Here is a 16,748-nt window from a genome sequence, read left to right as displayed (position 1 = left end):
ATCCTCCCATCCATCCTTCCATCCTTCCATCCATCCTCCCATCCTCCCATCCATCCATCCATCCTCCTATCCATCCTTCCATCCATCTGTCCATCCATCCATCCATCCTCCCATCCATCCATCCTCCCATCCATCCATCCATCCATCCATCTATTCTCCCATCCATCCATCCATCCATCCCATCCATCCTCCCATCCTCCCATCCATCCATCCATCCTCCCATCCATTCATCCTCCCATCCATCCTTCCATCCATCCTCCCATCCATCCATCCATCCATCCTCCCATCCATCCATCCTCCCATCCATCCTCTCATCCTCCCATCCATCCATCCATCCATCTATTCTCCCATCCATCCATCCATCTATCCATTCTCCCATCCATCCTTCCATCCATCCATCCATCCTCCCATCCATCCATCCATCCATCCTCCCGTCCATCCATCCATCCTCCCGTCCATCCATCCATCCATCCATCATCCCATCCATCCTTCCATCCATCCATCCTCCCATCTATCCTCCCATCCATCCATCCATCCATCCTCCCACCCATTCATCATCCCATCTGTCCATCCTCCCATCCATCCATCCCCATCCATCCTCCCATCCTCCCATCCATCCATCCTCCCATCCATCCATCCTCCCATCCATCCTCCCGTCCATCCACCCGTCCATCCATCCTCCCATCCATCTGTCCATCCATCCATCCATCCTCCCATCCATCCATCCATCCTCCCCCCCGTCCATCCTCCCTCCCGTCCATCCTCCCATCCGTCCATCCTCCCATCCGTCCATCCTCCCATCCATCCATCCATCCATCCTCCCATCCATCCTCCCGTCCATCCACCTGTCCATCCATCCTCCCATCCATCCATCCTCCCATCCATCCATCCACCCACCCATCCATCCACCCTTCATCCCATCCATCCATCCATCCATCCATCCATCTATTCTCCCATCGATCCATCCATCCATCCTCCCATCCATCCAACGTCCCATCCATCCATCCATCCATCCATCTATTCTCCCATCCATCCATCCATCCTCCCATCCATCCTCCCATCATCCCATCCATCCTCCCATCCATCCATCCATCCATCCTCCCATCTATCCATCCATCCATCCATCCATCCTCCCTCCCATCCATCCAACCTCCCTCCCATCCATCCATCCATCCTCCTATCCATCCATCCTCCCGTCCATCCATCCATCCATCCATCCATCCATCCATCCATCATCCCATCCATCCTTCCATCCATCCATCCTCCCATTCATCCATCCACCCATCCATCCATCATCCCATCCATCCATCCTCCCATCCATCCATCATCCCATCCATCCATCCTCCCATCCATCCATCCTCCCACCCATTCATCCTCCCATCTGTCCATCCTCCCGTCCATCCATCCATCATCCCATCCATCCTCCCATCCTCCCATCCTCCCATCCTCCCATCCATCCATCCTCCCATCCATCCTCCCATCCATCCATCCTCCCATCCATCCTTCCATCCATCCATCCTCCCATCCATCTGTCCATCCATCCTCCCATCCATCCATCCTCCCATCCATCCACCCATCCATCCATCTTCCCATCCATCTGTCCATCCAGCCATCCATCCTCCCATCCATCCATCCTCCCTCCCGTCCATCCACCCTCCCGTCCATCCTCCCATCCGTCCATCATTCCATCCATCCATCCTCCCATCCATCCATCCATCCATCCTCCCATCCATCCTCCCATCCATCCATCCATCCTCCCATCCATCCTTCCATCCATCCACCCATCCATCCATCCTCCTATCCATCTGTCCATCCATCCATCCATCCTCCCGTCCGCCCATCCATCCATCCATCCATCTATACTCCCATCCATCCATCCACCCATCCATCCTCCCATCCATCCTTCCATCTATCGATCCATCATCCCATCCATCCTTCCATCTATCGATCCATCATCTCATCCATCCTCCCATCCATCCATCCTCCCATCCATCCATCCTCCCATCCATCCATCCTCCCATCCATCCATCCTCCCATCCATCCTTCGTTCCATCCTTCCATCCATCCATCCTCCCATCCATCCTTCCATCCATCCATCCTTCCATCCATCCTCCCATCCATCCTTCCACCCATCCATCCTCCCATCCATCCATCCTCCCATCCATCTGTCCATCCATCCTCCCATCCGTCCATCCTCCCATCCATCCATCCTCCCTTCCATCCATCCATCCTCCCATCCATCCTTCCATCTATCGATCCATCATCCCATCCATCCTCCCATCCATCCATCCTCCCATCCATCCATTCTCCCATCTATCCATCCATCAGCCCATCCATCCTCCCATCCTCCCATCCATCCATCCTCCCATCCATCCATCCTCCCATCCATCCTTCCACCCATCCATCCTCCCATCCATCCTCCCATCCATCCATCCTCCCATCCATCTGTCCATCCATCCTCCCATCTGTCCATCCTCCCATCCATCCATCCTCCCTTCCATCCTTCCATCCATCCATCCTCCCATCCATCCTTCCATCTATCGATCCATCATCCCATCCATCCTCCCATCCATCCATCCTCCCATCCATCCATCCTCCCATCCATCCTTCCATCCATCCATCCTTCCATCCATCTGTCCATCCATCCTCCCATCCATCCGTCCTCCCATCCATCCATCCTCCCATCCATCCTTCCATCCATCCATCCTCCCATCCATCCTTCCATCCATCCACCCTCCCATCCATCTGTCCATCCATCCTCCCGTCCATCCATCCTCACATCCATCCACCCGTCCATCCATCCTCCCATCCATCTGTCCATCCATCCATCCTCCCGTCCATCCATCCTCCCATCCATCCATCCTCCCTCCCATCCATCCTACCTCCTGTCCATCCTCCCTCCCGTCCATCCTCCCATCTGTCCATCCTCCCATCCATCCAACCATCTATCTATTCTCCCATCCATCCATCCATCCATCTATTCTCTCATCCATCCTTCCATCCTCCCTCCCATCCATCCATCCGTCTATCCATCCATCCATCCATCCATCCATCATCCCATCCATCCATCCTCCCACCCATCCATCCATCATCCCATCCATCCTCCCATCCTCCCATCCATCCATCCTCCCATCCATCCTCCCATCCATCCTTCCATCCATCTGTCCATCCATCCTCCCATCCATCCTCCCGTCCATCCATCCTCCCATTCATCTGTCCATCCATCCATCCATCCTCCCATCCATCCATCCTCCCTCCCGTCCATCCTCCCTCCCGTCCATCCTCCCTCCCGTCCATCCTCCCATCCGTCCATCCTCCCTCCCATCCATCCTACCTCCTGTCCATCCTCCCTCCCGTCCATCCTCCCATCTGTCCATCCTCCCATCCATCCAACCATCTATCTATTCTCCCATCCATCCATCCATCCATCTATTCTCTCATCCATCCTTCCATCCTCCCTCCCATCCATCCATCCGTCTATCCATCCATCCATCCATCCATCCATCATCCCATCCATCCATCCTCCCACCCATCCATCCATCATCCCATCCATCCTCCCATCCTCCCATCCATCCATCCTCCCATCCATCCTCCCATCCATCCATCTGTCCATCCATCCTCCCATCCATCCTCCCGTCCATCCATCCTCCCATTCATCTGTCCATCCATCCATCCATCCTCCCATCCATCCATCCTCCCTCCCGTCCATCCTCCCTCCCGTCCATCCTCCCTCCCGTCCATCCTCCCATCCGTCCATCCTCCCATCCGTCCATCCTCCCATCCATCCATCCATCCATCCTCCCATCCATCTGTCCATCCATCCATCCATCCTCCCATCCATACATCCTCCCATCCATCCTTCCATCCATCCATCCTCTCATCCATACATCCCATCCATCCATCCTCCCACCCATTCATCCTCCCATCTGTCCATCCTCCCATCCATCCATCCATCATCCCATCCATCCTCCCACCCTCCCATCTATCCATCCTCCCATCCTCCCATCTATCCATCCTCCCATCCATCCTTCCATCCATCCATCCTCCCATCCATCTGTCCATCCATCCTCCCATCCATCCTTCCATCTATCGATCCATCATCCCATCCATCCTCCCATCCATCCATCCTCCCATCCATCCATTCTCCCATCTATCCATCCATCAGCCCATCCATCCTCCCATCCTCCCATCCATCCATCCTCCCATCCATCCATCCTCCCATCCATCCTTCCACCCATCCATCCTCCCATCCATCCTCCCATCCATCCATCCTCCCATCCATCTGTCCATCCATCCTCCCATCTGTCCATCCTCCCATCCATCCATCCTCCCTTCCATCCTTCCATCCATCCATCCTCCCATCCATCCTTCCATCTATCGATTCATCATCCCATCCATCCTCCCATCCATCCATCCTCCCATCCATCCTTCCATCCATCCATCCTTCCATCCATCTGTCCATCCATCCTCCCATCCATCCGTCCTCCCATCCATCCATCCTCCCATCCATCCTTCCATCCATCCATCCTCCCATCCATCCTTCCATCCATCCACCCTCCCATCCATCTGTCCATCCATCCTCCCGTCCATCCATCCTCACATCCATCCACCCGTCCATCCATCCTCCCATCCATCTGTCCATCCATCCATCCTCCCGTCCATCCATCCTCCCATCCATCCATCCTCCCTCCCATCCATCCTACCTCCTGTCCGTCCTCCCTCCCGTATATCCTCCCATCTGTCCATCCTCCCATCCATCCAACCATCTATCTATTCTCCCATCCATCCATCCATCCATCTATTCTCTCATCCATCCTTCCATCCTCCCTCCCATCCATCCATCCTCCCGTCTATCCATCCATCCATCCATCCATCATCCCATCCATCCATCCTCCCACCCATCCATCCATCATCCCATCCATCCTCCCATCCTCCCATCCATCCATCCTCCCATCCATCCTCCCATCCATCCTTCCATCCATCTGTCCATCCATCCTCCCATCCATCCTCCCGTCCATCCATCCTCCCATTCATCTGTCCATCCATCCATCCATCCTCCCATCCATCCATCCTCCCTCCCGTCCATCCTCCCTCCCGTCCATCCTCCCTCCCGTCCATCCTCCCATCCGTCCATCCTCCCATCCGTCCATCCTCCCATCCATCCATCCATCCATCCATCCATCCTCCCATCCATCTGTCCATCCATCCATCCATCCTCCCATCCATACATTCTCCCATCCATCCACCCATCCATCCATCCTCCCATCCATCTGTCCATCCAGCCATCCATCCTCCCATCCATCCATCCTCCCTCCCGTCCATCCACCCTCCCGTCCATCCTCCCATCCATCCATCCTCCCATCCGTCCATCCTCCCATCCATCCATCCATCCATCCTCCCATCCATCTGTCCATCCATCCATCCATCCACCCGTCCATCCATCCTCCTATCCATCTGTCCATCCATCCATCCATCCTCCCATCCTCCCATCCATCCATCTATCCATCTATTCTCCCATCCATCCATCCATTCTCCCATCTATCCATCCATCATCCCATCCATCCTCCCATCCTCCCATCCATCCATCCTCCCATCCATCTTTCCATCCATCCTCCCATCCATCTTTCCATCCATCCATCCTCCCATCCATCTGTCCATCCATCCTCCCATCCGTCCATCCTCCCATCCATCCATCCTCCCTTCCATCCATCCATCCATCCTCCCATCCATCCATCTATCGATCCATCCTCCCATCCATCCTTCCATCCATCCATCCTCCCATCCATCTGTCCATCCATCCTCCCATCCATCCATCCTCCCATCCATCCATCCTCCCATCCATCCATCCATCCATCCTCCCATCCATCCTTCCATCCATCCATCCTCCCATCCATCTGTCCATCCATCCACCCGTCCATCCGTCCTCCCATCCATCTGTCCATCCATACATCCATCCTCCCTTCCATCTTTCCATCCACCCATCCTTACATCCATCCATCCTCCCATCCATCCATCCTGCCTCCCGTCCATCCTCCCTCCCATCCATCCTTTCATCTGTCCATCCTCCCATTCATCCATCCATCCATCCTCCCATCCATCCATCCTCCCAAGCATCCACCTGTCCATCCATCCTCCCATCCATCCACATGTCCATCCATCCCATCCATCTGTCCATCCATCCATCCATTCTCCCATCCATCCTCCCATCCATCCTCCCATCCTCCCATCCATCCATCCATCCATTCTCTCATCCATCCTTCCATCCTCCCTCCCATCCATCCATCCTCCCATCCATCCATCCTCCCGTCCATCCATCCATCCATCATCCCATCCATCCATCCTCCCACCCATTCATCCTCCCGTCCATCCATCCATCCATCATCCCATCCATCCATCCTCCCACCCATTCATCCTCCCATCCATTCATCCATCATCCCATCCATCCTCCCATCCATCCTCCCATCCATCCTTCCATCCATCCATCCTCCCATCCATCTGTCCATCCATCCTCCCATCCAACCACCCGTCCATCCATCCTCCCATCCATCTGTCCATCCATCCATCCATCCATCCTCCCATCCATCCATCCTCCCTCCCGTCCATCCTCCCTCCCGTCCATCCTCCCTCCCATCCATCCTCCCTCCCATCCATCCTCCCTCCCGTCCATCCTCCCATCCGTCCATCCTCCCATCCGTCCATCCATCCATCCTCCCATCCATCCATCCATCCATCTGTCCATCCATCCATCCTCCCATCCATCCATCCTCCCTCCCGTCCATCCTCCCTCCCGTCCATCCTCCCTCCCGTCCATCCTCCCATCCGTCCATCCTCCCATCCATCCATCCATCCTCCCATCCATCTGTCCATCCATCCATCCTCCCATCCATCCATCCTCCCATCCATCCATCCTCTCATCCATCCATCCCATCCATCCATCCTCCCATCTATCCCATCCATCCATCCTCCCATCCATCCATCCTCCCACCCATCTACCTGTATATCCTTCCATCCATCCACCCACTTCCAGTCCCTGGCCCGGACTCCCTGACAACTGACCACCATTCTTCCCACAGAAGGCCATCTTCCCGGGAGCAGGCTACGAGGGAATTTCAGAATACAAGTCGGTTATCTACTACCAGCTGAAGCAGCCATTTTGGTACGAGACGGTGAAGGTGGGTTATTTCTCTACCAATGTCATTACTGGTGTTAGATGGTGGAACTTTTGTTTTACTGTATCCCCCCAGATAAAAAGCAGGAAATACCCAAATCACTGCCCTGCTAGTGTGCCAGCCTGCAGCGTGAGTTCATGGCCCACTCAGGCCCAAGTACGGACCCTGGGTGGTACTGAGAGGGTGCTGCACATTTGGAATGGGTTCCTTTCAGATTGGGTGTTGAATCCAGGCCCCATGCCCCACTAGGTTCGTAAGAAGTCACATCACTCAGACCCGAGTACAGAGCTTGGTGTGGTACCAAGAGGGTGCTGCACAGTTGGAGCGGGTGCTTCTCAGATTGGACGTTGAACCTAAACCCTCAACATGTTGCTGTTTGTGGGAATTGCTCTACTCAAGTTGCCAACTGTTTGGGCCATCCCTCTCCCCCCCATCCCTCTCCCTCTCCCCCCCATCCCTCTCCCTCTCCCAATCCCTCTCTCCCTCTCCCAATCCCTCTCTCCCTCTCCCAATCCCCCTCTCCCTCTCCCCCCCATCCCTCTCCCCCCCATCCCTCTCCCTCTCCCAATTCCTCTCTCCCTCTCCCAATCCCTCTCTCCCTCTCCCCCTCCCCCCTTGGGGAAGTCCAGCGTTGGGTTCACTTTGTTTGTGGTTGCTGGTGGAGAAGGCTTAAAGGTTAAAGTTTAAAGATTTATTTGTCACACGTACATCAAAACATACAGTGAAATGTGTCATTTGATTCAATGACCAACACAGACCGAGGATGTGCTGCGGTCAGCCCACAAGTGTTGCCGTGTTTCCGGTGGCAACATAGCATGCCTTAACAATTTACTAATACTAGCTGGTATGTGGGAGGAAACCAGAGCACCCGGAGGAAACCCACGGGGAGAACGTACAAACTCCTTACAGGCATTGGCACTACAAGGCGTTTCGCTAACCACTACAGTACTATGCCTGGTCCCTCTTCAGGGGCCTGGTCTGAGTCAGAGGCCCACACTGGGACAATGGGCATGGACTAGGAGTTGAAGATCCTTCCCTCCCTTACAGCTGGCGCTCTATAAGACTGACACCTTCAGGATGGTGGGAGGGTAATGAGGAAAGTTGGTGGGGGGTGGGGGGAGTTCATTGAATCCTACAATATGAAAGTAGGGTCTTTGGCTCACCTAGTCTATTCCAACCAAGATTCCCATCCAAGTTAGTCCAATTTGCTCACATTTGGACGAAATCCCTCCAAACCTTTCCTATCCACTTACCAGTCCAAGTACCTTTTGAATATGAATGTACCTATTGACACCTTCCTGAACAACTGGCAGCTCCATAAACAGACCAAGCCCCGAGCTCCCTCATTCTCCTCCCACCATCCTGAAGCTGATACACAGACCAACATCTGGGTAAAAAAAATTGCCGCTCAGTTTCCTGTTAAATCTCTTCCCTCTCACCTTAAACCTGATTAACTGAGGCATTGAGTTCAAAAGTCAAGAGGTTATGTTGCGACTTTATAGAACTGTGGTTAGGCCACATATAGAAACATAGAAAATAGGTGCAGGAGTAGGCCATTCGGCCCTTCGAGCCTGCACCGCCATTCAGTATGATCATGGCTGATCATCCAACTCAGAACCCTGTACCAGCCTTCCCTCCATACCCCCTGATCCCTTTAGCCACAAGGGCCATATCTAACTCCCTCTTAAATATAGCCAATGAACTGGCCTCAACTGTTTCCTGTAAATCTGGAATATCGCTTACCGTTCTGGTCACCCCGCTGTAGGAAGGATGTTAAGACTTTGGAGTTGGGTGCAGAAGTGGTTTACCAGAATGTTGCCTGGTTTAGAGGGCATGTGCTGTTATGAGAGACTGGATAAATTTGGGTTGTTTTCTCTGGAGCAGCGGAGGCTGAGGGGAGACCTGATGGAGGTTTATAAGATTATGAGACACATAGATAGAGTGGACAGGGAGTATCTGTTTCCCAGGGTTGAAACGTCTCATACCAGAGGGCATGCATTGAAGGTGAGAGGGGGTAGGTTCAAAGGGGATGTGAGGGGTAAGTATTTTGCCCAGAGAGTCGTTGATGCCTGGAATGTGCTGCATGGTACGGTGGAAGAGGCAAATACATTGAAGGCTTTTAAGGGATGTTTAGATAGGCACGTGAGCATGAGGAAGATGGAGGGATATGGACATTGTGTAGGTAGGAGAGGGATTAGTGTTTGGGGTTTTTGATTTGCTTTTAGCTGGTTTAGCATAACATTGTGGGCTGCAGGACCTGTTCATGTACTGTACCCCCTATGTCCTGTGCCCCCTAGTTATTGATTCCCCCAGGAATAAAATCCTGTCTGTGCCCCTCATGATTTTATACACCTCAACTCCGCTCCAATGAATAAAGTCAGAATCAGGCTTAGGGGGAAGAAACTGTTCCTGAATCATTGTCTTCAGGCTCCTGCACCTCCTCCCTGATGGTAGTGATGAGAAGGCAGCATGGCCTGGGTGGTGAGCGTCCTTAATGATGGATGCCACCTTTTTGAGGCATTGCTCCTGAAGATGTTTGGGATGTTGGGGAGGATGGTGCCCATGATGTTCAGCCTTTTTCTGTAACTCCGTTCATCGAGTCCTTCCAGCATAATATCAGGAGGGGAGAAGGGAGGTACAGCTACTGAATGGTAGAGTGGTTGTGCAGAGGATGTTTCCTATAGTATGAGAATCTAGGACCAGACGGCACAGCCTTAGAATAGAAGGACGTCCACTTAGAACAGAGATGAGGATTTCTTTAGCCAGAGGGTGGTGAATCTGTGGAATTCATTGCCACAGATAGTTATGGAGGCCAGGTCATTGGGTGTATTTAAAGTGGAGGTTGATAGGTTCTTGGTTAGTCAGGGCATCGAAGTTTATGGGGAGAAAGGGGTTGAGAGGAAAGTAAATCAGCCATGATCGAATTGCTGAGCAGACTCAATGGGCCGAATGGCCTGATTCTGTTCCTGGGAGGAGAAAGGAGGGAGGGGGACAAGATGTGGTACCCAGCTGACTCAATGGTTTGTCTCTTAAGGTGGCCATTGCGATCGAAGACGTCCACCACTGTCACCTGCGCTTCACCTTCCGGCACCGCTCTTCGCAGGAGTGTAAGTCGCTCACTTCGTGGGGGGTGGGGGGTGGGGGGGAGAACAGAGGTACAAAACAAAGCCAGCCGTTGAAAACTTCCTGAACCTTTTCCAGGGTTTTAAAGATTAGCATTTTAATTGTCACATGTGCATTGAAGCACAAAGTGAAAAGACGTCAACGACCAGCACAGTCCAAGGATGTGCTGGGGGCAGCCCGCAAGGGTTGCCTTGCTTCTGGCACCTGTGCACAGCTTACTAACCCTAACCGGTACGCCTTTGGAGTGCGGGAAGAAACAGAAGCAATCAGAGGAAGCCCGATCGGTCTCCGGGAGAATGTACAAGCTCCTAACAGACAGTGGCCGGAATTGAACCCCGATTCTGAATTCTGTTTTCTTTTTACTCCCTCAACGTCGTTCTGTATGGAACGATCAGTCTGGATGAAATGCAAACGAAACCTTCTCACTGTATCTCTGTAGGCGTGACTGTGCCAAACCAATACCATTCACAAGAGGTAATCAATGAAAAATCTGCAGGAGGAAATAGGAATTGTCTTTACTTGTGAACGAAGTGCAGAGAGAGAGAGCACGTGTACCTTGTTGCGTTGGGCTTGTCCCTTTGATACATTGCCTGTGTTTGCAGCGAAAGACAAGTCCGAGAAGCTCTTTGGGATGGCGTTCGTGAAGTTAATGAAGTCTGATGGTACCACACTCCGCGACGGAAAGCATGACTTGATCGTCTTTAAGGTAGGCAGGAGACGTTTGGCGGCTTCACCAGTACTGGCAAATGACACGGCCATATGGTCATCAATGGAAACAGGCCATTCAGCCCACCGTGTCTTCAGTACTCATCCCACCCTCCTGCAATCTGAATCAGGTCCATTTTCCCTTACACGGGACATTCTGCAGAGGCTGGAAATCCAGAGCAACACACACAAAATGCTGGAGGAACTCAGCAGGTCAGGCAGCATCTATGGGGAAGAATTTACAGGTTTCAGGCCGAGACCCTTCATCAGGACTGGAAAGGAAAGGGGAAGGAGCCAGAATGAAAAAGATGGGGAAGGGGGAAGGAGTGTAGGTGACAGGTGAGACCAGGTGAGAGGGTAGGTGAGTGGGTGGGGGAAGGGGGAAGGAGGGCAAGCTGGCAGGTGACAGGTGAGACCAGGTGAGAGGGTAGGTGGGTGGGTGGGGGAGGGGGAGGAGGATAGCTGGCAGGTGACAGGTGAGAGGGTAGGTGGGTGGGTGGGGGAGGGGGAGGAGGATAGCTGGCAGGTGACAGGTGAGAGGGAAGGTGGATGGGTGCGAGAGGGGAGGAGGACAAGCTGGCAGGTGACAGGTGAGACCACGTGAGAGGGTAGGTGGGTGGGTGGGGGAGGGGGAGGAGGATAGCTGGCAGGTGACAGGTGAGAGGGAAGGTGGGTGGGGGAGGGGAGGAGGACAAGCTGGCAGGTGACAGGTAAGACCAGGTGAGAGGGAAGGTGGGTGGGGAAAGGGAGAGGGAGGGCAAGCTGGCAGGTGACAGGTGAGACCAGATGAGAGGGTAGGTGAGTGGGTGGGGGAAGGGGCAAGGAGGGCAAGCTGGTAGGTGAGAGGGAAGGTGGGTGGGTGGATGAACTAAGAAGATGGTGGAGGGGAAATAGTGGAAGAGGTAAAGGGTTGAAGAAGGAGGAATCTGACAGGAGGGGTGAGTGTACCATGGGAGGAAAGGAAGGAGGGAGGGGCACTGGAGGAGATGATGGGCAGCTGAGGAGAAGAGAGGGGGTTGAAAGTGGAGCCAGAATGGGAAATGGAAAAAGAGAGAATGGGGAGGAGAAATTACTACAAGTTAGAGAAATCAGTGTTCATCCCATCGGGATGGAGTCTATCTATACAGAGTATGAGGTGTTGCTCCTTCAACCTGAGTGTGGCTTCATCGTGGCAGTAGAGGAGACCATGGACTAACGTGTCAGAATGGATTCCATTCTCCATACTGGGTTCCTTCTTGCCCCTTCTCTTCTTACGTGCCCATCATCTCCCCCCGGTGCCCTTCCTCCTTCCCTTCTCCCGTGGTCCACTGTCCTCTCCTGTTAGATCCCTCCTTCAGCCCGTTACCTCTTCACCTATCACCTTCCAGTGTCTTACTTCATCCCTCCTCCCCCACTCACCCACCTTCCCATTCACCTGGTCTCGCCTCTCATCAGCCAGTTTGTACTTCCCCCCTCCCCCACCCTCGTTCTGGCTTCTTCCTCGTCGTTTCCAGGTCCCCATGAAGGGCCTTGCCCCAAAATGGCGACTGTTTATCTGTCTCCACGGATGCTGCCTGACCTGCTGAGTTCCTCCAGCATTTTGCGTGAGTTGCTCTGAGTTATTTCCACAGTTGTTTTGCAACAGTGGTACTATGCAAACGTAAAAGTTACTACAAGTTACAAAAACAAGTAAAGAGTTCAAAAGAGGAATAAAGAGGCAGTTTTCATGGACCATTCAGAAATCTAATGGTGGAGGGGAAGAACCTGTTCCAAAAACATAGAGTGTGGGTCTTCAAGCTCCTGTACCTCCTCCCTGATGGTAGCAATGAGAAGAGGGCACGTCCTGGGTGATGGGTGTCCTTCATGATGGATGCCAACTTGGTGAGGCATCGCCTTTTGACGATGTCCTGGATGGAGCCCATGATGGAGCGAGCTGGGTTTACAGCCCTCTGCAGCTTTTTCCAGTCCTTTCCATTGGCCCCTCCACACCAGAGACTGATGCAGCCAGACAAAATGCTCTTCAAGTACATAAATATGTGTGAAAAATTTAATACGTGGAGCAAACATCATGAAATAGTGTCCATGGGTTCATTGTCCATTCAGAAATCTGATGGCGGAGGGGAAGAAGCTGTTCCTGAAACATTGAGTGTGGGTCTTCAGGCTCCTGAACCTCCTCAACAGGAAGAGAGCATGTCCTGGGTGGTGGGGGTCCTTTGTGTCCAGGGGTTCCCAAGCTGGGATCCCCGGACTTCTCGGTCAATGGTAAGGCTCCATGGCGTAAAAAAGGTTGGAAACTTCTGTTAGTGACAGATGATTCAGATGCAGATTTATTAGTCACTTGTACTTTGAAACATGCAGCCCTTTGCATGCAGCACCTTGTGAGGGTGCCCTTGATGGGGGGAATGGTCCACATACTTGCAAACTTTTGTAAGAGTCTCTTCTTCCACCACCTCCTCAGTCAGTATCTTCCAGGTTCCAACCATTGTCTGGTTTTAATGAAAGCTGTCTCAGATCAGATTAATCGTCTCTGAACAAGGTCACACCAAACATCTCTATCAATCTTTGCCTGTCCAATTTAAAACTGTCCCTCAGATTTTGTACCGATGATGTCATTCTCACTGCCCTGTAATTTCCTGGTTTGTCTCTGCTTCCCTTTTTAAAATGAAGATTTACTGTGCCCCAGGCACCTCGCTGCAGGTGTGGCCCAGAAGTCGCTCCAGAGTGTGGTGACCAGAACTGAGCACTGTATTCCGAGTGAGGTGTAACCAGCCATCTGATTCCGGGCTCCTGTTTCCTGCCTCACAGCTGGGTGATGGAGTCACCCCTCTCAGAAGCAGACCCCTTGGCCCAGATGCTTCATTCTGACCAAGGTCTTCCCCATCCAAGTTAGACCCATTTGCCAGTGTTTGGCTCATAAGGGAGGCGCAGATCGAGTGGGCAGCCAAGAAACAAAGAAAACCATGAACAGCATTCCGAGAAGAGCATCAAACCCACTCCGCACGCACAAAAAAAGCTGATGAAACGCACCAAATGGCAAAGTTTGGTTGGTTTTTTTGGGCGAGGGGAGGGAGGCCTGTACTGTTGTATAGTGTTTGAACTTTTCCTATCCAAGTACCTGCACGACTGTCTTTTAAAAGTCATTATTGTAGCTGCCTCAGTCACTTCCTCCGGCAGCTCATTCTGCATGCATAACACCCTGTGTGTGTTTTAAAAAAAATGGAGTTCCTCCCCGTTCCTATTAAATCTTTCCCCTCTCACCACGAACATTCGCTGTTTCGTTTTTGATTCCGTATCCCTGTGTCTTGTTCTGGTTCTGCCTGAACGCCAGAGCACAGCGGCCAAGATGGCTGCTGCCTAATGCTGAGAAGAACCCTGGACGTAGCGGCCCCAGGAACCTCACTGCACATCTGCATCGTACCCCAATGCAGAGTTGTGTGTAGTTCTGGTCATGCGCGGAGGCTTTGGAGAGGGTGCAGAAGAGATTCACTGATGTGTTGCCTGGACTAGAGGGTATTCGCAAGAAGGAGAGATTGGACAAATGTGGATTTTTTTCTCTGGAGAGTCGGAGACTGATAGAAGTTTATAGAGTTATGAGAGACATAGGTAGCATAGGCTTTTTCTCAGGGTTTGTTTGTTTGTTATGTGCCTTCTCCTATGACGTGTGTGAGCAGGATCTTTCTGCGACCGTGACTGTTCTTGGCAAATTTTCCTACAGAAGTGGTTTGTCATTGTCTTCTTCTGGGCAGTGTCTTTACAAGACGGGTGACCGCAGCCATTATCAATACTCTTCAGAGATTGTCTGCCTGGTGTCAGTGGTCACATAACCAGGACTTGTGATCTGCACCGGCTGCTCATACGACCATCCACCACCTGCTCCCATAGCTTCACATGACCCTGATCGGGGGCTACGCAGGTGCTACACCTTGCCCAAGGGTGACCTGCATGCTAGCGGAGGGAAGGAGCGTCTTACACCACCCCCCATGGAATTTCTCAGGGTGGAACTGTCCAATACTACAGCTTTACGGTGAGAGAGGAAAAGTTTAAAGGAGATGTGCAGCGCAAGTTCTTTTACACAGAGTAAATTTATTATCAAAATATGTATATGTCACCAAATGCCACCTTGGGGTTCATTTTCTTGCAGACATTCCCAAGAAAATAAGGAAATACAATCAAAATTATGAAAACCACACAAACAAACAACCAATGTAAGAAAAAAGACAAACTGCGCAAATACAAAATAAATATTAGTGAGAACATAAGTTGTAGAGTCCTTGAAAGTGAGTGTGTAGGTTGTGGAATCGAGTCAGTGTTGAGGTGAGGGAAGAGAGTGAGGTGCATGCCTGGAACGTGTTGCCAAGAGAACTGGTAGATACACTTACAACCACGGTGTTAGACAATGAGCGTGCGTGCCCCATCTTCAAGGAGTGGTGCATCACAAAGGCAGCATCTATCATTTAAGGACCCCCTTCACCCAGGACGTGCCCTCTTCTCATTGCCACCATCAGGAAGGAGGTACAGGAGCCTGAAGGCACACACTCACCAATTCAGGAATAGCTTCTTCCCTTCTGTTATCTAATTTCTGAATGGACATTGAACCCACGATCACTACCTCACTACTTTTTATTTCTATTTTACACCATTTATTTAATTTAACTGTATACACTGTATATCTTATTGTAATTTACAGTTTGTTTTTCTATTATTATGTATTGCATTGTACTGCTGCCACAAAGTTAACAAATTTCATGACATGCTGATGATATTAAACCTGATTCTGATTCCTGGGGTCCTCGGACCCCCTTGGTTAATGGTCGGGGTCCATGGCATAAAAAGATTGGGAAGCCCTGCTGTAGAAGGATACAGACAATGTGTACGTGGGTGGGCTGAGTTTAGAGCAGGGGATTTCCCAACATATCTTATGCCATGGACCAAAACCATTCTGCAAGTGGCCCATGGACCACAGGTTGGGAACCTCCTGGTTTAGATTGTCGTCACGGTCAACACAGTTGTGGTGGGCCAATGTTCCTGTTCCTGTTCTGTTCGATGTTCTACATTCTAACTTTTGACAGAATTGTTCTCAAATGACAAAGACAGTGATCTATGAAATCAATTTGTCGGCAGGGCGATACCAAGAAGGCAGAGGACGCCAAGTGTTACCTCACCCTGCCCGGGACTAAGGAGGAACAGGAGGAGCGAGAGAACCAGCTCGGGAAAGGGCCACATCATTCCTACGGCTTATCTGTCCTCAAGGACAGTTTCCAGATCTCCACCCTTGTCTGCTCAACGAAGCTTACCCAGAACGGTAATAATTTGGCCAGGGCACATCGCCAGATGGGGCAGGTCCCAGCAGGCTACAGCCACCCTTCGCTCTCTCTGTCAGTGTTAACTTTTTATGTGGAAGGGAGTGTGGGCCATTTGCCCCCTTGTATCTATTCCAGCCTCCAGTACCTCACCTCTGCTATCCTGCATTGTCCCACCAATGACTTGACCTTCCCCATGAGAATCCCTTTGAAGTAAGCCCATTCTCCTCGTCTCAGTCCACCCTTTACTCTGAGACACAGATCCTTGCTTCTTGGCTGCTTGCCGGAAGAAGCATTTCCCTCCCCTGTTGAGGGGGTAGGGGCCCTTCCATCCACCCCTCTCTGAAACTAGTCAGTGGCAGGAGAAACTGAATTCCTCTGGTTCTGGCCAGGAGTTCCACTCTCCAGTCAATGGTTGTTGTATTTCTGTGACTGGATTACTGTATCTGGGCGTCCTGTGTGGCCCTAAGAT

At 51.9% G+C, this 16,748-nt stretch overlaps 1 protein-coding gene across 3 annotated transcripts in view; it reads left to right on the top strand.

The window, feature by feature from the left end:
* dock5 (dedicator of cytokinesis 5) overlaps window positions 1–16,748 on the top strand; it is a 211,806-nt gene that overhangs the window by 106,574 nt on the left and 88,484 nt on the right. For all 3 annotated transcript variants that reach the window (XM_063057154.1, XM_063057153.1, XM_063057155.1), the window contains 4 exons: window positions 7,074–7,172; window positions 10,204–10,276; window positions 10,895–10,998; window positions 16,098–16,278. In XM_063057154.1, the coding sequence (XP_062913224.1) occupies window positions 7,074–7,172; window positions 10,204–10,276; window positions 10,895–10,998; window positions 16,098–16,278 (457 nt within the window). The remainder of the gene's footprint in view (window positions 1–7,073; window positions 7,173–10,203; window positions 10,277–10,894; window positions 10,999–16,097; window positions 16,279–16,748) is intronic.

This window comes from Mobula hypostoma, chromosome 8 (genome assembly GCF_963921235.1).
Source record: "Mobula hypostoma chromosome 8, sMobHyp1.1, whole genome shotgun sequence".
Lineage (NCBI taxonomy): Eukaryota > Metazoa > Chordata > Chondrichthyes > Myliobatiformes > Myliobatidae > Mobula > Mobula hypostoma.
This window is presented reverse-complemented; position numbering and strand designations above follow the sequence as displayed.